The 20,359-nt window shown below is 37.0% G+C and overlaps 1 protein-coding gene across 1 annotated transcript in view; it reads left to right on the plus strand.

The window, feature by feature from the left end:
- The window catches only part of LRRK2 (leucine rich repeat kinase 2), a 144,963-nt gene that overhangs the window by 20,592 nt on the left and 104,012 nt on the right, over positions 1–20,359 (plus strand). Inside the window, exons 9-16 of the mRNA XM_077753653.1 lie at positions 2,949–3,080; positions 4,840–4,959; positions 5,889–6,028; positions 6,121–6,200; positions 7,535–7,641; positions 12,135–12,264; positions 14,389–14,513; positions 19,619–19,731. Coding sequence (XP_077609779.1) covers positions 2,949–3,080; positions 4,840–4,959; positions 5,889–6,028; positions 6,121–6,200; positions 7,535–7,641; positions 12,135–12,264; positions 14,389–14,513; positions 19,619–19,731 — 947 coding nt within the window. The remainder of the gene's footprint in view (positions 1–2,948; positions 3,081–4,839; positions 4,960–5,888; positions 6,029–6,120; positions 6,201–7,534; positions 7,642–12,134; positions 12,265–14,388; positions 14,514–19,618; positions 19,732–20,359) is intronic.

Here is a 20,359-nt window from a genome sequence, read left to right on the forward strand (position 1 = left end):
TAGGTGATTACAATGTATTATAAAGCAAGTGTTGGCACAAGCACCTGGGGTTATGAGAAAAACAAGAGAGGCGAAATCTCTTGGAGTCTTCGAGAGCTCTTCGAGGAGAGCTTTGTGTGTAGGGATGTCGGAGGGGAAATGAAAGGTGCAGGCAGAGTGTCCCAGGCAGTGAGCATCCTAAGTGTCAGGATCCTGGAGCAAGAGAGAGCATAGTGCATTCAAGAGGATAGAAGTAGCTTAGTAGACTTGTGTGTTAAAGAGTGCATGTGCAGGCATGTGTGTGCATGTGTGTGTGCAGGTGCATGCCCAGTCCTGAGTGTCTGCTTGTGTGTCATTTAATGGAAGCAGGGGCGGGGCTTGATAAGAGTCACTGTATGAGGCCGGAGACACAAGCAGATCTTGAAGGGCTCAAAAAGCCACAGGAAGGAGTTTGAACTTTACAGTGATTCTTGTTTAGAATTTTCTTGAAGCTTTGAAATCTAGGCACTTTTCTCACAAACTAAGTACAAATAAGAAGAAATTAATTTGCTGTGTATGCTACTAGTGATTGTTAGTGGGCTGAAATAATGCATCAGACTCTGTTACTTTTAAGTGCACATGAGCATTTTGTTATTCATGTGTCACCTGTGTGGGTCCGTACACGATGTACACGTGCTTCTATCTAGTAAGGTTTTCATCTTCACACGTGAAGTTGTGAGGATCAAATGGTGAAATAAGTTAAAAAATACAGAAAATAAGTGTGAAAACGTCGATTTTTACATAATTTTTATCAATTATGTATTATAATTAATTAAAATATAATTATTTTATATTTTTTATTTTTATATTATATAATTATATATAATTATATATACTTATAATTAATAATATAGTATTATTACATAATTCGTATTTCACACGTGTACTGTAGTGTGTTACATATAATACACATACGTGGTTTCAGACATGGAAATCTGCTGGTGTGAGTCTTCAGTAAAAGCCCAATCCCTTTGTGAAAGAATGCTCTTTCTTCATGATTGTTATAAAATCCATCATTTTCTTATCCATGGAAAGTTAAACATTTGAAAGTAGATGGAACTGCACTATAATTGAGGATATACTCAAAAGGACATACTTTAAAATTTCTGAATCATCTGCTTTCAACAAACTGAATATATTTCTCATTTTACTTTTCCTCAGCTACATTTATATATTTATTTGTTTTGTGCTGGCTGCTTTGAAATTCATTGTTTTCCACCCACATCTGACATAACTGCAGTGAAAAATGTGTTGATTCATCATGCAAAGGTCAAAGAAAGCAACTAAAAATAAGAAAAATAAAATGTTTTAAACACTGATTCTTCTTTTTATAATATTTTTTTATATTTAAAGCCAAGTTAGTTAACATATAGTGTAGTAAGGGTTTCAGGAGTATTTAGTGATTCATCACTTACATATGATACCCAGTGCTGATTCCAACAAGTACCCTTCTTAATGCCCATCACCCATTTAGCCCGTCCACCCACAGACCTCCCCTCCAGCAAACCTCAGTTTGTTCTCTGTATTTAAGAGTCTCTTATAGTTTGCCTCCCTGTTTTAATCTAATTTTCCTTCCCCTTCCTTATGTTCATCTGTTTCGTTTCTTAAGTTCCACATTTGAGTGAATTCATATGATGTTGTCTTTCTCTAACTGATTTATTTTGCTTAGCATGATACACTCTGGCTCCATCCATGTTGTTGCTAATGGCAAGATTTCATTTTTTTCGATGGCTGAGTAATATTCTGTTATACACATACACCACATCTTTATCCATTCTTCGGGCTAGAATCATTTATTCTAACTGAAAGATGTTTGCCTTTGAATCTTGGAGCAAATCATGTCTGTTATTCTGAGTAAAGCAGATAATTATTTTCAGAGGCCACTTCCTTTCATTATAACATGTTTTCAATGCTCTTTAAATTAACATTAAACATATACATATATATTTTAATGTTTTATTTATTTCTGAGAGAGAGAGAGACAGCATGAGCAGGGGAAGGTCAGAGAGAGAGGGAGACACAGAGTCTGAAGGAGGCTCCAGGCTCTGAGCTAGCTGTCAGCACAGAGCCCAACACAGGGCTTGAACCCACGAACCGTGAGATCATGACCTGAGCGGAAGTCGGATGCTTAACTGACTGAGCCACCCAGGCACCACTAAACTTATATTTTTTGAAAAACAATTGGTTAGTTTGGTTATGCCAAAGAGACAGAAAAATGTTTTGTAAACACCTCTTTTTTTTTTTTTTTTAATAATAGTCAACATTATTAAATATAGTTCACTCACTCTTTCTGTTGACTACCTACCTTTCCTAGTAGATCCTTCCCTTCCTTTCGGGTTCACCTGTGTTTGTCTCTTGGTTATTTATAGATCCCCTGATTCTCCCCTTCTTTTCTTTATCTCTCTCAGAGCCTTCAGGAAGCTTGATTTTGCTGCCTGGTACACTGGCTGCTGTGCAGCCTTTCTGAACTAGACAGGAAATAAGTCATAACTAACTTTAGTTGTTCTCTTATGTGACATGATTTTGATTTTCTTTCTGTAAGGAAACATGTAAGGAACAGTGTAAAAGCCGGTATCCATAGGAGTAGTGCCTCATTAGGAAAAGGCCCCAAACTCATTTATTTGAAAACTTATGGCCAAGACATTACATTTTTAGACTTACATAAAAGCATACTCAATTATCGCTTTAAGTTTTTAACCAAGACAGGAGTAAAGCAATTTTCCCTTAATGCTAGAGAAGAGTCCTAAATCCTATTATATTAGCAATGAACATAGTATTTTTTACAGCTATTTGACAGAACCTGGTACTTAAATTTGGAAATAGGGCTATTAACATGCCATAGATTTACAAAATGTATAGGATGTTTTTGCATGAATATTTCAAATGGGAAATTACTACCTTATGGATAATTATTATTTCTTTAAATTTAGGCAATAACGTTGAAGTCCTCATGAGTGGCAACGTCAGGTGTTACAATATTGTGGTAGAAGCCATGAAAGCATTCCCCGTCAATGAAAAAATTCAAGAAGTGAGTTGCTGCTTGCTCCATAGGCTTACATTAGGTGAGTTATAATTCTTGTAATTTGTTGTCACTGTTTGTGTGATGGAAGCGTGTATACCATACATATGGAGGCTGTATGTTGATGGTAAGTAGCATATTGGCATACACTGGATGGAAATATTGTAAAGTAACAAACTGCCCTGTTGTGCTTAGAATTTTATTTTATTTTACTTTTTGAGAAAGAGAGCACATTTCTGTGTGCTATATTTAAAATACAACTGTGTAAATAGCTGATACATAGAAAAGAATAAGCTTAACATGTAGAAAATGTGAAGCACAATGCAGAGGAACACCCCACCCAACTTGAGTATCGGTACATTACCAGGGCTGATAAAGCTCCCCTGGGCTCCTTCTGCTCCCTGCTTTCCCTATAGAAACTCTATTTCCTTAACACTACCCAGTATTAAAAAGCCATCCACTTGATCTTCAGATAAGGATACTTTTCTTTTTTTTCTCATATATCTCTTAACAGATTATTTGTTCCATTTAGTAGCTAGAGAATTTATTGCCCCTGTTACTGTTTCAAAAGAAGCTTAACTTTCTCTTCCATAACTAAAAACCCAAAGTCAATGAATTAATATTTAGCATTTTGTCAAATTATACAACCACATTACAGGTTTAATGCATTTAGAGGCCTTATATAATTTACCATGTATTTTCGTGTAAATTGTCTGAAAGTAAGATAAGGCCAGTCTCCCTTGATATTTGCCCGGAGGCTAGAGGTGGCGGATGGTAAAGCAGTTGTTGGCAGTGGTGTGGCAGAGAAAACAAGGTGAAGGGGCAATGCGGGGTTAGAGAAGTTGGTAAAAGTAGAAGAGAATCTTTTGAACTAACTTTCCAAGACTAGATACCACCAAGGCGAGCAGTATGTCTTCTTAGTGGGTGAATGTGAAAGAAGAACATAAGAAGGTGTTGATAAAGAAGAGCTATACTTAATTAAGTTGCCTGCTGATTTTGAAGCATTTGAATGATATTTAATGTGGGCATTAGGCTTTTCATGACATAGGATCTTTTCCAATTCTGGCTTTGTGTCTTAGGGATTATTTAATTACACTTACAGCTAACTAGGACTTCCATTCTTATTTCTGGAAGGAAACTGGTGACTGTTAGAGAGTTAGAAATAAGCTTAAATGGAAGGAGGCACATATTTTTGCAATATCATTTACAAATTCCTTCATAATGATTTAGATCTTTGGATTGTGTGTTGATTTCAGAAGAATGAGTGTAAAAAGGTGTGAGATTTCTTTCTGGTTTGGGTTAAAGGTGGTGAAATATTCTCTTACTCTTTTTTTCTGAGATCATCACAGACAAAATCAAGTAACATCATGTGCCAGTAGCTTTTTTGAGCAGCATTCCTTTAAGTGAAAGAAGAGTTCAGCAGAAGCATTTAATGACAAGGGAGGGATTTTTTCCCCCATCTTTAGAAAATTAAGCTATTTTGTAGAATGAATGTTGTAGTGCCGTGCATAAAAGATACCATTGTTTCATGGGATGACATGAGAGGGAGTCAAAGGACAAAAAATTGATGTAACCCAAACATGTTATTTTTGCCTGGTCACTTTCATTGTCTAAGTAAGATAATTGAATGTCTACATGAAATAAATTTTCAAAACGTTATGCAACCATGCTAAGCTATTTAAACTACATATATTTTAATGTCATTAAAATATTTACTGTTCAAATTTATTGATTTAAATACTGTTATATATTCAAGGTAATTCGTGGATGAGAATTCAGCTAATATCTGACTTACCTTTTAGGTAATTTTTTTAATATTCTTGTATTAAACGAGGTACATGAGTTTGTGGTGAAAGCTGTGCGGCGGTATTCAGAGAACGCTACATTACAAATTGCAGCGCTCAGCTGTTTAGCGCTCCTCAGTAAGTAACTTTACTAAAAAAGAAATTGGTACAGGGGACTTGATCTTGAATGTGAATATTATAACAAGACAACATTACCAAGAAAGTCATATGTAGAGAAAGAAGCATTAAATACCTTTTCTGTCCTAACGTAATTTCTTTTCCTTAAAAAATTTTAAGTTAGTTTATTCTGAGAGAGAAAGAGGGGGAGGAACAGAGAGAGTGAGAGAGAGAATTTCAAGCAGGCTCCACACTACCAATGCAGAGCCAGATGTGGGGTTTGAGCACACTCACCTTAAGATCATGACCTAAGCTGAAATCAGGAATCAGATGCTTAATCAACTGAGCCAGCCACCCAGGAGCCCCTGTAATGTCTTTTTAAAACATTTTTTAAAAAATGTTTATTTATTTTTGAGACAGAGAGAGAGAGAAAGAGAGAGCAGGGGAGGGGCAGAGAGAGAAGGAGACACAGAATTTGAAGCAGGCTCCAGGCTCTGAGTTGTTCGCACAGAGCTTGACATGGTGCTTGAACCCATGAACCGTGAGATCATGATCTGAGCTGATGTTGGACACTCAACCGACTGAGCCACCCAGGCACTCCAGTAATTTATTTTCTAATAGAAGATACTTTCAAGGGAACTAACAGTTGTGATTAGTACACCCTTCTACTTCATACACGAGTAAATAAATCCTTTATTTAGCTTTGTCGGTGGGCAGCTAATCTCAATTCATCTTCCGCTAGTCTGTTAGTTTTGTTTGGTACCCTCTTCCTCATTTGATCATTTGACTAGGTGGAATAGCATTATTGTGAGTGTGTAATATATTTTAAAAGTCTTTATAATGAATCAAGACCACTACTAAGGAATACCTCACTTCTTACTGTTTCAAAATAGGGACTTCAAGTTGGTCATTCAAACTGTAAATAAGTCATATGTTTATATTTTTTCAAGCTGAGACCATTTTCTTAAATCAAGACTTGGAGGAAAAGAATGAGAACCATGAGAATGATGAGGAGGAAGATGAGAAATTGTTTTGGTTGGAAGCCTGTTACAAAGCATTAACGTGGCATAGAAAGAACAAGCATGTGCAGGTCGGACTCTTTCATAAATTTACAGTTGCTCAGAATTGTGCTTGTTCAATAATTTATATTTTGACAGGTTCCTTTTTTCTCCCCTGATCCAGGAAGCTGCATGCTGGGCCCTAAATAATCTCCTCATGTACCAAAACAGTCTCCATGAGAAGATCGGAGACGAAGACGGCCAGTCAGTAGTTTTGATTTTATATGATAGAGAATTTCAGTTACATTTTTAATCAACCCATATAAAACACCATAATTGCAACTTTTATTTTTAGAAATATTTTTGATGCAGGCATATGTGTTTTAAGTGTGGCCACAAAATAGTGGCACATCTGTAATATTTTGAACCCTAGTGTGATTGAGATTTATTCCCCAGAAATTTGGAATCATTTGGACCTATTCAGAAATTATGAGTCATTGAGAAAGAACCTTTCAGTCTTCTAGCCGATCATTTAAAAATGTTGTATTAATTAATCTCAGGTGACAGAGATTGCAGAGCCTTCCGTGACCTTCTCTGTTTCAGTGGCTAGCCAGTAGCTTGTCGATATCAGGAGTTTCATGGGGTCAGAAGCCTGCTGTAGTGATTCCCTACTTGATGTTGCAGTGTTGACGTGTCTTCTCTGGCGAGGCTTATTTGTAGCTGTCAACTCTGGAGGAGGCTTGCTGTGGGAGGAGCATTCAAGCTTCAGAAGACCAGCCTGTTTCTCAAAGATACAAAGTGTAAATAGGAGTTAGGTGTATATCACAGTTGTTTCATGGCCGCGAGCGAGGAGCCAGGCTCTGTGCTTTATGGCAGTGCTCATACTTGTGATGTTTGTCCTGGGAGTGCTCCTGCTTTTAAGGACTTTTGAATGGCTTATCTTGGAAAATTAAATAGTGATAGTCTACATCTCAAACCCTGAAAACCTGGATGTGTAGCGATCCCTTGCCAATTGGGAAAGCATTAATAACACAAACGCTATTTAATTATACATCTCCATTTTGAAAGGAAACAATAGTACTTTAGAAAACTGTATGTTAAACCAGCATCCTAATCCACTTTGAGCAATCTTTTTAAGAGGATAGGTTCCTGTTGCAGTTTATAATTTTCAGCTCCTAGCACACTGATTCCTTAATATCCCTAGGAGACCTTTAAAATAAATATATTATTCAAAGAAAACATATTATGCTCTACAGTTTTAAAATTCATCCTGCTTTATGATTTTTATTTTTTCTTGTTTCCATGCTTTTTCTCACTTTATCATTTTACTCTTAACACCTCTTTATTTGTTGAATTTTTTTCCCTCTCTATTGCTTATCAACTCTGAAGGACAGAGAGATACTAACTTATTCATATTTAGTGGATTTGAACTGTCTTAAACTGCCTATAATTCACAAAGTGAGTTGTTAAAGTGAAGGTGGCACGAAATCTTGTTTAAAGGCCTTATTTGTCGTTAGAGAGATTAGGTAATGAAAAGAGGATATCTGAACTAGTTGTTCAGAAGGTTACCATTAATGTTGTGGTTGAATTTGTGAAAGGTTCCCAGCTCACAGGGAAGTGATGCTTTCCATGCTGATGCACTCTTCATCGAAAGAAGTCTTCCAGGCCTCTGCAAATGCGCTGTCAACTCTGTTAGAACAAAACGGTAAGGAGTGCATCATTTTTAACAAATTATTTTTTTAGCATTTACTTTTGAGAGACAGAGACCGAGCATGAGTGGGGGAGGGGCAGAGAGAGAGAATGAGACATAGAATCCAAAGCAGGCTCCAGGCTCCTAGCTGTCAGCACAGAGACCAACGCGGGGCTTGAACTCACCAACTGTGAGATCATGACCTGAGCCAAAGTCGACTGCTTAACCGACTGAGCCACCCAGGGGCTCCAGGAGTACATCACTTTTTAATAAAAGGAAATGAATTTTGTGTTGTTTTAAACTTATAAAGGTAATGCCTTATTAAAAAAAGCACATATGTTGACATACATCTGATACATAGATGGAATGATATATAGACAAAAGGGTAAAGAAGAAAATAAACATTTTGATTTTTTCCTGAATTTCTATGTGTGTACTCACACATAATATATACAGTATATGTTATATGTTCTATTTTTGCAGAAATGGGATAATATGAATACTCTTTGTAAGCAGATTGTATGTGTTTTCTTTTTTGTGTTGATAAATGTAAAATTTCATATTATCATTTTTAATAGCACCATAGCTTCCCTTGTACATCTATACTGCATTTTATGAACCAGTTTCTATGGATGGAATTTTACTTTGTGTTGAATGGGATTTTTTTTTTTTTTTTTTGGTACCTATAATAAACACCAAATGGTCACTCTTTTCGATTATCTTTCATGTACTGTTCCTGTTATTTTTTTTTTAAAGAAAACTTTCTAGATAATGCAATGCGTAGAGAGATCTTCACCATTGTAAAATCTGGTAAAATTGTCCTTTACGTGTAAGTTTTAAAGCTTTCTATTATTAGGGACAGAAAAATGGCTATTATATCTTTGGAAAGACTCCGAGGTTTAAAATTGAGGCTCTGGCCGTTCAGATTCCGAGCCTCCATGAACAGGAAATACTGCCAGAAAATCTTGGGAGAAAACTCATCATAAAGGCATTTGGAGTTGGCAGCTCTTGCAGGATATTTTTAGAGGGAGCAAAATAGAGGAAAAACACTGAAAGCCTGAACCAGAGACCAGTGCTTGCACCACCTGTTAGTAGAGAACCTCCATAGAAATGAAGGGAATCAGCGAACCAGTCCATGCATGCTTCTCAATGCTGTTATTTAAGTCGAATCAAGAGGAAAATAATTTCTTCTTTTTTTTCTTTCCCACTTTACCTCTCAGGCATTTATTTTTTTTTAATGCTTGTTTATTTTTGAGAGGGAGACAGCGAGTTGGGGGGGAGAGAGAGAGAAAGAGAGAGAGAGAGAGAAAGAGAGAGAGAGAAAGAGAGAGCACTAGCATGGGAGGGTCAGAGAGAGAGGGAGGCACGGAATCTCAAGCAGGCTCTGAGTTGTCAGCACAGAGCCCGATGCAGGGCTTGAACCCTCCAACTGTGAGATCATGACCTGAACTGAAGTTAGATGCTAAACAGACTGAGCCACCCAGACGCCCCTCAGGTGGCTTTTTAATAAAAGGCTTAAGCTGGGAAGAGTCCTCACACACAGACAGAGGTTGCCCTCTGTAATAGTGAGTCAGAGCAGGAGTATTAGGAAAGGGATTGCTGTCCTTAAATCCTCTATCTTCTACTGCGTAGAGACCTGGATAGGGATCTCCCTCCTGAAAATGAGGACCAGACTTGGTTGCTTTTGTGTGGCACCTCAAGGAGAGGAGAGCAACCTTGACCATATACAGATGTTGCGCTGGTGCTGTCGTTCTTCATCCTGTAGAAACCTTTGCGATGCCAATGAAACAACCAGTGTCTGAGGATTAGTTACATTTGGAGTCAACCTTGATTTCTTTGTTCAGAATCAGTGCCCTGCTCTTCCTAGTTCCTTAGTTCTTTGTTCTTGGCCACCTGCTAGGTAAACTGTACTCAGATCCCTTGTATTGTTCTTGGAGTTCCGCCTTAGGAGAGTATTAAGAGCATGAGCAGCTTGGTCACCAATGTCTGTGGGCAGCTTCTCATTGAAAGACACCTGAAAACATTGGGTATGCAGGGTTGGATGTGGTTTTCTAGAAAAATGACAGGACTGGCAGGCAGAACTGGTTTCTGCAATGATGTTAACCCAGGCCAAAGCTTGAACATCTTGTGTGACATTTCCCTCAATTAATTAATATTTACTGAGCTCCTGCTAGGCGGTGACCTAGGCACCTGCTAGACAGTGACCTAGGCACTTGGGTTACATCAGCTAAATAGAATACTCCTCGGTTCAGGGAGCTTCAACTCGAGAGGGGAAGACAGGTAATAAGGCTAAATAACATATATGATATGTGAGGTAGCTATGAAAAAAGAAAATGAATCAAGGAAGGAGGGTGTGTTGTTAGGGGTCAGAGGAGATGAAATGGTGATGAGGCAGCCAGGGAAGAAGGTGAATATTGGATGAAGAGCTGAAGGAAGTTCACATATTATTATTGGCCTTCTAAGGCAGATCATTTACTACTAAAATGGAGTGGAAGCGGTCAGGACTATTATGCAGATATACGGTAAATGAGATAAGATGTCTACAGTGTTCTGTGAACTCTAAAGTGACTGCATGGTGTAATTTCTTGTAGGTCCAGTGTTTAATGAAATCTCTATTCTCAAGTTTTAAGTCAAAGGTTAGGTGAATGTCCAGGACAGTGGTTCTTAAAAGTATGGTGCATAGGCCAGTAGTATCTCCAGGAAACTTGTTAAAAATGTAAATTCTAGGGCCCTGTTCAGACCTGCTGAATCATAACCTCTGGGTTTGGACCCAGCAACCTGTTTCTCAGCAAGTCCTCTGAGTGGTTTTAAGGTTCTCTGCAGTGGAGCACTGCTGGTGTAGAGGGACTTCCATCTTTTAAGTATCCTTTTGGTCAGACGTTAGCCACTTTAGGAAGGGTTATTAAACCCTCCTACATGACCAAGCGAAATAACCAACTTATCATATTTTAGTGTGTGATATTCTGGGTGTCCTTAAAAGGTATGAATTTTTCAGATTTTGGCAGTATTTTAGAATGTGTATACCAATTCCACTTATTTCTGAATTTTCCCAATTTTCTATCATATCTTCCTTTCCCAATTTGAGGTTGATAACTCATTTTCAAAATACAGATCTTTCTCGACTTATGATGATGGGGTTTTGTCCGATAAAGCCATCAAAAGTAGAAAATATTGAAAGTTGAAAATACATTGAATACCCCTAACCTACTGAATGCCCTAGTGTAGCCTTGCTGAACTGAAATGTGCTCCGAAGACCTATGCTGGCCTACAGTTGGGCAAAATCGTCTAATGCAAAGCCTATTGTATAATAAGGTGTTGAATATTTCATGTAATTTATTGAATACTGTACTGAAAGTGAAAAACGGGATGAGAGGTAGAGCGTGGAAGTGTATGGGTTGCTTACTCTTGTTATTTTGTGGCCTGCTGCCACTGCCCAGCATTAAGAAAGAGTATTGTACCACCTATCATTAGCCTGAGAAAAGATCAAAATTCAAAATTTGAAGTAAGGTTTCTATTAAACATGTATGACTTTCACACCATCACAGGGTCGAAAAATCGTAAGTCGAACCATCGAAAGTCTAGGACCATCTGTGGTACTTAACACTTTCAGGGTTTCACTTCCTGCCACTTTCAGAGTGTTGACTTACAGTGCGTAATGTTGCCGTTGCTATTTATACAGAGTCTTCAAGACAGTTAATACTTAAATGGAAAGTATAAGATAATGAATGTGCATGTAGTGAAGGAAGTTTATAACAAAGAAAAATTATTCTGTAATCATTGTTGCTGGGATATAGTAATCTTCGCACAGAGAGTATAAAATCAGTTGTAAAGCATGTTTGTATTTATTAAGCTTCGACATTGCTTTGTGAAATTATGTAATTATTCTGTCAGTGCTTTCCATCCCTTTGCACGTGATGGCATACCTAGAAATAATGTTTGTACAGTCCACTGGGATGAATGGAGAAGGGAGCTGAAGGCATGAACCCTACCAGTTCTACTAGGTTCCCACCATACTCCCCCTTCCCCCCAAGGTCTGAGTGGATGGTCAGTATCTACATGCACCTGTGACTTATTCCCAGTTCACTAGTGTCTATCATGCCTCATAGGTCTATGTAAGTGCAGTTATTTTGTGACACTGTTATAAATATTAGAATGAAATGTAACTTTCATTCCTCTTTTGGAGGGCTTTATTTAAAATATTTTCCTGCAAAAACACTCCTAACACTCCTTTCAAATGGATAGGATTATATTGGAACCAGTCTACTCTTTGAATAAAACTTTAAACATCAAAACATCAACTGAAATTGTGAATAAATGTGAAAAGTTGAAAATGGTGCATGCTTTAGAAATAAACATTAATGATCTTAAAGTTACAATGAAATATAAATTCTACATGTACTTGTATATACTTTTCTATGAATTTGGACCATCTTAGCATTCTATATCTTATTGCAGAATTATGAAAATGTGCTTTTATTTCTATGAGTAACATTAAAAAATTTTTATAGTTAATTTCAGAAAAATCCTCTTGTCGAAAGGAATATACCTGAATGTATTGGAATTAATGCAGAAGCATATACATTCTCCTGAGGTTGCTGAAAGTGGCTGTAAAATGCTAAATCATCTTTTTGAAGGAAGGTAATATAGATTCATGAACTTACACAAAATATATAAGGTTGGGCCAGGAATATATCAATATTTCAAGGATATTTCTAAGAATTAAAAGGAAAACATAAGACATGCAGACTGAAACATTGTGGGATATGATCTCATATCACTGATACCTTAGACTTATTTTATCTGAGTATTGAAAGGGATGGCAGAGACTGTAGAAATATGTTGAATTGGCTTTTGTGCTTTGTGCTTGATGCTGACCACATTTTGGAAAATAGCAGCTGTACAAACAGTTTTTCAAATTACTGTGTAGGAAAGGTCTGAGGTAAAATCAGAATATGGCTTCTGTTTTTTCACACCTGATATTTATTATGATTCTTTCATTTGAATTCACCTGGTCTTCTCTTCCTGCTCTCATTCCTTAGCTGGGAAGAAGAGAGATGNTGGCTTAAGAAACACCTGTTTAAAAGACTAAAACTGAATTATGTATAGAAGGCACCTCCTGCAGGATAGGCCCGATGCCTTTTTGCATTTTATTAGGCCAAAGAATGTGAAGCAACTTTGGCCTAGTCTGCGTAAATCTCAAACAAAAAATAGGCTATCTAGGAGACTATCATGTGTAAAAGAAAAACCGAATAGCACAAATGTTGCAGTAGAAACTGATTTTATGTCCTGGCTTTCTCATTAATTTGAGCCAGCCGTTTGGTCTCTAAACATCAGGTTCCCCTTTGGTGAAGAGGGATAATAGTAGTAACCTCATTAGTTGTAAGTTTATAATGTAAATATTTAATCACTTAATTTTTACAAAGTTAAGATAATGCCTGTACATTGTAAGCACTCAATAAATCACAGCTATTATTAATACTGTCATTAAGTATGAATAAATGAAATGCATATACCATGGTGAATTGTATATAGCATATCAGTAGGCTTTTAAGGAATAAGATTATATTGATTTTAACATCGGTGCAGCTAATTTATTTATGTTTATATATATCATATCTTTCAGTCATATTTATTTTATTTAAATATTGCTCTTGAATATTTAAGTGCAAAGTTTATCTCCAGTGGTGGTTTTTATGGTCCTGGACATGTGTGAACCTTTATAAATGAGATAAAAAGACAGTGGAATAATCTACAGTTTAAGATTCTGTAGTTTTTGTGCAATTAATGCTTCTGGTTTTTTCCTCATAGGTAAACTATGTAAAGTTTTAGTCCTGGGGATTCAAAGTTAACTACGACAATGGGCATGCCACTAAAAGGCTCACTGTCTAGTTGGGGAGACTGATGTGTGAAGAGGCAGTTATAGTACTGTGTGCTAATGCAGTGGCAGGGGTGAGTAAGGGCACGGTGGTGAGAGGAGAGTGAGCGAGGTGGAATGACCCAACGAGAGAAGCTACCAGGAAGGGATATGTTTAAACTGGTACTTCCAGGCAGACAAGAGGGAGTATATTACTGTGGTCACGGAGCCACACGAAGCGAGGGCATGGTTCTAATAACGCACAGGCCTCAGTTAACACGACACTGTGCAAAGCACAGCCTACCTGTTTTACAGTGCAGTACCTACTGAAATCTAGTCGAGTGGCATTTCTTCATATAGTAGGGAAAGAGTAGCTAACATACCTTAGAGAAGCTAAGACTTCAGTGCAAATGAAACTAATTAAGAATACCATATAGGGGAGCCCAATGGTGTTAATTTGGAAGAGTCAGGTTGGTACACTGTAAAGAGACCTGATCTTGGAGCTCAGACAAGTTTGTGTTCCAGTCAAGGCTCTGTCACATTCTAGTGGTAGGACCTTGGTACATCACGTCGGTCAGCCTAAACCCTTCATCTGGAAAATACGGATAACAACACCTATTTTTCAGGGTTGTTGCCAGTGAACCATGTGCAGGTCAGAAGGAAGTTGTGTTTTGTGAAATTAAATAAAAGAATTCCCGGGTTGTTAGGAATTCTACTTCTTGAGGTCAGGGTTTAATTAAATAATAATTAAAGTAGGTGTGTTCATATTACTGCATGCAAATGCATTTTCATGTCACCTTTTCTGATAAAGTAGAATGAATCTGCTCTCCTGTACTTATTTCAGCTTGTGGTTTGTATAATGGAATAAGGTTGTACTTTTAATAAGCGTTTCAATCTTCTGTTTCCAGTAACGTTTCCATGGACACAATGGCAGTTGTGGCCCCCAATATAATAACGGTTATGAAAAGTCATGAGGCATCATTATCAGTGCAGCTGGAGGCACTTCGAGCTATTTTACATTTTATCGTCCCAGGTAAGTCACAAAATGGATGGGAACAGATGGCAATTTTGATGGATTTTTTCACTTTTTGTGAAATATCAACTTTCTAAGCAAAAAAGAAAGGACCACTTTCTCCCAACCAAATGCAAATCTTCCCACTAATCCAGAAGTAAAAGGAGAGGAAAAATGATGATGTGGAAGGGTCAGATTCATTTGTAAGAAAATTAGAAAATTTGTTTATACAAGCAATCGTTATAATACAAAGTATGGAGCTTTGCCTCCAAGGAGAGTGTCAATCTCTGATAATTTTTTCTATTTCTGTTGCCATCCAAGTTTTGTTTTGTTTTTGTCTGAACTATAAAAATTGCTAACTAATTTTCACTTTCTCCTTTCCAGCCCTTCTTTTACTTTGTGGCTGAATGAGTCTTTCTTAAATATAACCGCGTGGCTTTTATTCATTAATCTCAATAACTTCTGTCTTCTCCTCTTTACCCCCTATATAAATCTATGTGACCTTACTTGTATTTTAAAGCCTGTTTGTTTGTTTATTTATTTATTTAAATTTATTTTATGTTTTATTTTATATATGAGAGAGAGAGACAGAATGTGAGCAAGGGAGGGGCAGAGAGATGGAGACAGAATCTGAAGCAGGCTCCAGGCTCTGAGCGGTCAGCACAAAGCCCAGTGCGGGACTCGAACCCATGGACTGTGAGATCACGACCTGAGCTGAAGCCAGGATGCTTAACCGACTGAGCCAACCAGCCACCCCTAAAGCCCATTTAAAACACTGGCTCCTCCATTCATTCAGCATATATTTATTAAGAATCTCTTCCGTTCTAAGCATTGTGATGGCTGCCCAGTTATGAAAAATGAATGAAGAAGGCATTACTGTACTATTATTGGAGCTTAGAGGTAGATGGATATGTAAATAGATAATTACCAGACAGTATGAGTAGAGCTGTTACAGCCATAGGTATAAAAGGGTATGAGAATGTTGGTGGAGGCACAAGTAATTTATTCAAAGGCGTAGGTCAAGACTGAGATATTTGAAGTTGAAGCTGAGCCAGTAGGAAGGCTGGGCAGGACATTGTAGGCAGAAAGAGGGAGTGCACGTGGTCTGGGCTGAGTGAGGTGTGGCATGTGACGAGATACGTGCCTGGGGATGAATGTGGAAGGAGTGGCAGAGGCCTGAAGTCAAGGGCCTGACCACAGCGCTGAGCAGTGTGTGCTTTTTTAACAGAAGTCAGTTCAAATTCATTAAAGGTGTTTAAACTTCGGTGTCATGACCAGGTCTGAAGCTTATAATGATAGCGCTGTGCTGTGGAGGATGATTGGCAGGATGAAAGCCTCCTCCAGGGAGATTGTGTTGGAGGCCACAGTAGTCAGGTGAGACATGGCGGGGGCCCAGCAATGGAAGCAGAGGAGAGGGTGGAACTGAGAGACAGTGAGGAGATACGTTTGACAGGACTTTCTGACCACTGAATATGAAGGATGTGATTACTTTTGGTCGTTGTTTTGTAAAATTCCTATTCTTTTAAAGTCCACGTTTGTTTGTATGCACTCTTTTTAAATGAAATCCTTGTAAATCTACTGCTGTCTTTAATCATATTGGCATTTTATGTTTCTGAGAATAAGAATATACTCAGTTCAAGAATATACATTTTTTTTCAAGGAGGGGGCTTCCTTCAGTCATCTTTGTTGTTGTTTTTAATCCCCTGGTACCTTGAACTAAAATAACTATTCCATCAGTAGGTTTTGAATTGAATCATGATATGTATTCATAGTTGCCATGCAACTTTTAAGGTATAATTTAACAGACATAATTTTGCTTGCAAATATTACTACAGTATTTTTGAACTTTGTAGATTGTAAAAAAACAAATGAAACAGAACCATTTTGATCATCCTTAAAGGTGTCAGCTTTAATCTTTTGAGTTTTAAAGATAAGCAGAAGACATTCAGAACCACATGTTAGTTAATAAAATAATATTCTTTTAGTTAAGGAAAAAATTTTGGAAGTGCCTGGGTGGCTCAGGCAGTTAAGTGTCCAACTTTGGCTCAGGTCATGATCTTGTAGGCGGTGAGCTTGAACCCCGCATCAGGCTCTGTGCTGACAGCTCAGGACCTGGAGTCTGCTTTGGATTCTGTGTCTCCCTCTCTCTCTGCCGCTGCCCCACTCATACTCTATCTTTCTCTTTTTCAAAAATAAATAAACATTAACATTTTTTTGAAGATAGTTTTTTTATTGTTCTTAGATTGACTTTGAAGCCACATCGATAGCAATAATCGTTAGCTATGTGGACTTACGTATTTAAAAGGTGAATTAAGTGATGTTTTTTTAGTAATGATGTTTAGCTGTATTAAATGAGTACCCTTGAAAATAATTTTATAATTTTGGGGTTGTATTTCATGTATAGAAATACATATTAGTTGACACATTTATAAACATATCATTAGATACTTTTTTAAATTGTTATCTATCTACTTTATTCTATGCTACCATAGTGTATTACCATACTACACCATAATTTGCTATACTGTATCTTAACCATTCTATGTATCAATGAGTTAACTATAGTATCAGTACTTCAGTAGTTTTGAAGTTGAATGATTTTGGTTTGAACATGTTAAGTTGAGGTAGGTGCTAATAATATCTCACTTCATTTATTAATTAGACCATACTAAGATTGTCTTAGTTGTAACAAAGTTGTGTGTTATAGCAAATTTATGTAATTCAGTATTGAATTCAGGGCCACATATTGCATATGGGGTGTTAGGTCTCTAAAGTTTCTTTCAACGTAGTCCTTTTCAATTTTTCCTCTTTTTTCCCAACAGTGTTACTGAAGTAACTGACTTGGTGACTTAAAATTTTGTTAATGTTTATTTATTTTTGAGAGAGAGAGAGCATGAACAGGAGAAGGTAGAGAGAGAGAGAGGGAGACACAGAATCTGAAACAGGCTCCAGGTCCTGAGCTGTCAGCACAGAGCCCACTGTGGGGCTCAAACTTATGGACCATGAGATTATAACCTGAGCTGAAGTCAGATGCTTAACCGACTGAGCCACCCAGATGCTTGACTCTGTGGCTTCAGTAAAATGATAAGACAGCTATCTTAATAAAATATTGCATTGTTTCTTTTTTCTTGACTTAGTGTCAGATCTAGAAGGAATAATGTAAAATTATTTAAGAAAGAACTTATGCAAATTGGGAATTGTGTAGAGAAAGGTGATTATGAGTATAAAACCATATCTGAAAGAACAATAAGAGAAACTGAATTTGTGTAATCTGGAGATGATTTAGGATGATTTGAAAACTGTGAAACAACCCATTCATTTGTAGTTATTAATAATAATCCAAAAACATGAGGAATTAAAATGTGTCAGACATTGTTCGAAATGCTTTATGTGTATAAATTTTTAAAATTCCCATAGCAACCCATAAGGCAGATACCTATTTTTGTGTGTGTGCCATTTTAGGCATGAGAACACATGAGAACTTGTGAGAAACAGGCATGAGAAGTAGAGATTTTAAGGTCACAGCTTATGTAATGGAGTCAGATTTTCAACCTGTGCAACCTGACTTCTGAGTAGGCACTTTTATATATACATTTGTTCAACAAGCAGTTAGATTGAACAGCAGTTAGATCTAAAGCACTATGCTTGGAATTCTTGGTAATCTGGGGATGATTAGGTTATGGATCTTGCCCTCAAAATTTGACAGTATGTACAATTTAAAGGACTGTTACATGGAAAGGAAATTATATCCTTTATGGATAGTAGAAACTCAAAGGACATAACAAAGACCAGACATGAAATTTATGATCATGTTCATTTGATCTTAATATAAGAAGGATGTTTATTTAGAATCATTACATGTGATAAAGTGTTTACTACTCACCGGGCCTGCTCTTAGTGGCTACATCTGCCTGAGATGTAATGGGCCATTTCAGAAATTGGTGTGGGCTTGGTTACTGAATATAAGACACAGAGAGTTTAAGCGACTTGCTCAAGGTCATACAGCCATGGTGGATGTCTGAACCTGTCTGAACGTATTTTAAAATGACTGAAAGCTCCAGGAGGGTGGAGGCCCACCCAGCCTTTGTTATTCATTGTGGTATTCCCAACATTGAGCAACACCTCTGGCATGTAATAAGCATTTAAGGTTTTTTTTTTTTGGTTAGGTAAATGAAAAGCTATAGTTTGTGTTCATAAAAATTATTTAAATAATTGTTTTTAATGTTTATTTATTTTTAAGAGGTGGGTCAGGGGAGAGGTAGAGAGAGAGGGAGACATAGAATCTGAAGCAGGCTCCAGGCTCTGAGCTGTCAGCACAGAGCCTGAGGCAGGGCTCGAACTCACGAACCGTGAGATCATGACCAGAGCTGAAGTTGGACTCAACCAGCTGAGCCACCCAGGTGCCCCATGTTAATACAAATTATTAAAGTGGAAGATTTTATAAAGAATTGCTTATTAATAATTATTTCTATAGTCCTAGGTTTTAGAGACATCATTCATTCATAATAATTGTAGTACATAGTATCTATTAGATAACCACTATTTTTTGACTTCCTGTTTTTTCAACAGTTTTAGGATAGTTCAGTTACCACATAGCTTAAAAAGGAATATGTTTCGTTTGAGGAACTTAATATAGGATTTTTAACAAAAGGACATGCTCTTTACCACCATAATGCTGAAATGAAAATCTTTTTTCTTTTCACTGTTGCTTCAGCTGTTCTTTTATGTCTGCATTTCATATCTGACCTTTTCATGTTGTAGTCCAAATAACTGAGCTTTTCTCAAGCTGTCCACTGTTGCATAAAAAAATCTTTTAGCTTCTGTATGAATACAGATTATTCTTACAGAAAAGGTATTATTTGCTCTAGAAAATTTCTCCACATAGTAGCTCTTGCTACTTTAAATTCAGTAAACATCCGCACATATTGCATTTATTTTACATTTAATGATAAACTGTTTTTATAAATTCCTTAAAGATAAGGGTTATTTCTTTGATAGGGGACTGTACATTAGAAAAAGTACAACATGTGTATGTGTTGTTAAATTAATTATGGTCATTTCTAGGAAGTGGCAGTCTGCTTAGTTTAAATCTTTATGAGAAACTTATTATTTATTTACTTACTTAGGCATGCCAGAAGAATCCACGGAAGATACGGAGTATCAACATAAGCTACATATGGTTAAAAAACAGTGTTTCAAGAATGATATTCATAAACTGGTCCTAGCAGCTTTGAACAGGGTATGTACAATATAGGTTTTCTGCCTTTATGCCATTAACTAGATTATGAAAAATTTGGAGAAACAGATGGGCTTTTTTAGCCTAAGTTTTCCATCTTCTGTTTACTATGATAGTAGGAAGTTAGGTGGTAGAGACATAAGATGCCGATACGGATGCAGGGAGTGAAGAGATCTACCATTCTAGCTAAGGCAAGTGTACTATTGACCACACACGTGGACAGGTTCTTCAGATTGCCGGTAACATAAATCCACTCCAGTCTACTCAGTCAGAAAGAGAACTAAAGAGCTAGATGTTCAGCTAAGCCTCATGAGTGATATCAGGAACTGTGGCTGCTGTTTTCTTTCTTTTGGCTGTTTGTTTTTTCTGGCCCAAAAGGTTTCAGTCCATGAAGATACAGGGCACAACATTAAAAGCTTCTTTGATTACTTAGGCTCACTTTCATTGCTCTCCTCAGAGATAACCTTTGAAATGGTTTGGTAGGCATTGTTTCTGTCCATTTTTAGTTAATTACATACCTATATACTATTATATATCTATATGTATGTATCTATATATACATATGTATAATGTATGTATCTATATATGTACATACATAGATATGTAATATTATGTATCCATAGATATGTAT

Source organism: Crocuta crocuta, unplaced genomic scaffold (genome assembly GCF_008692635.1).
Source record: "Crocuta crocuta isolate KB4526 unplaced genomic scaffold, BGI_CrCroc_1.0 scaffold30, whole genome shotgun sequence".
NCBI lineage: Eukaryota > Metazoa > Chordata > Mammalia > Carnivora > Hyaenidae > Crocuta > Crocuta crocuta.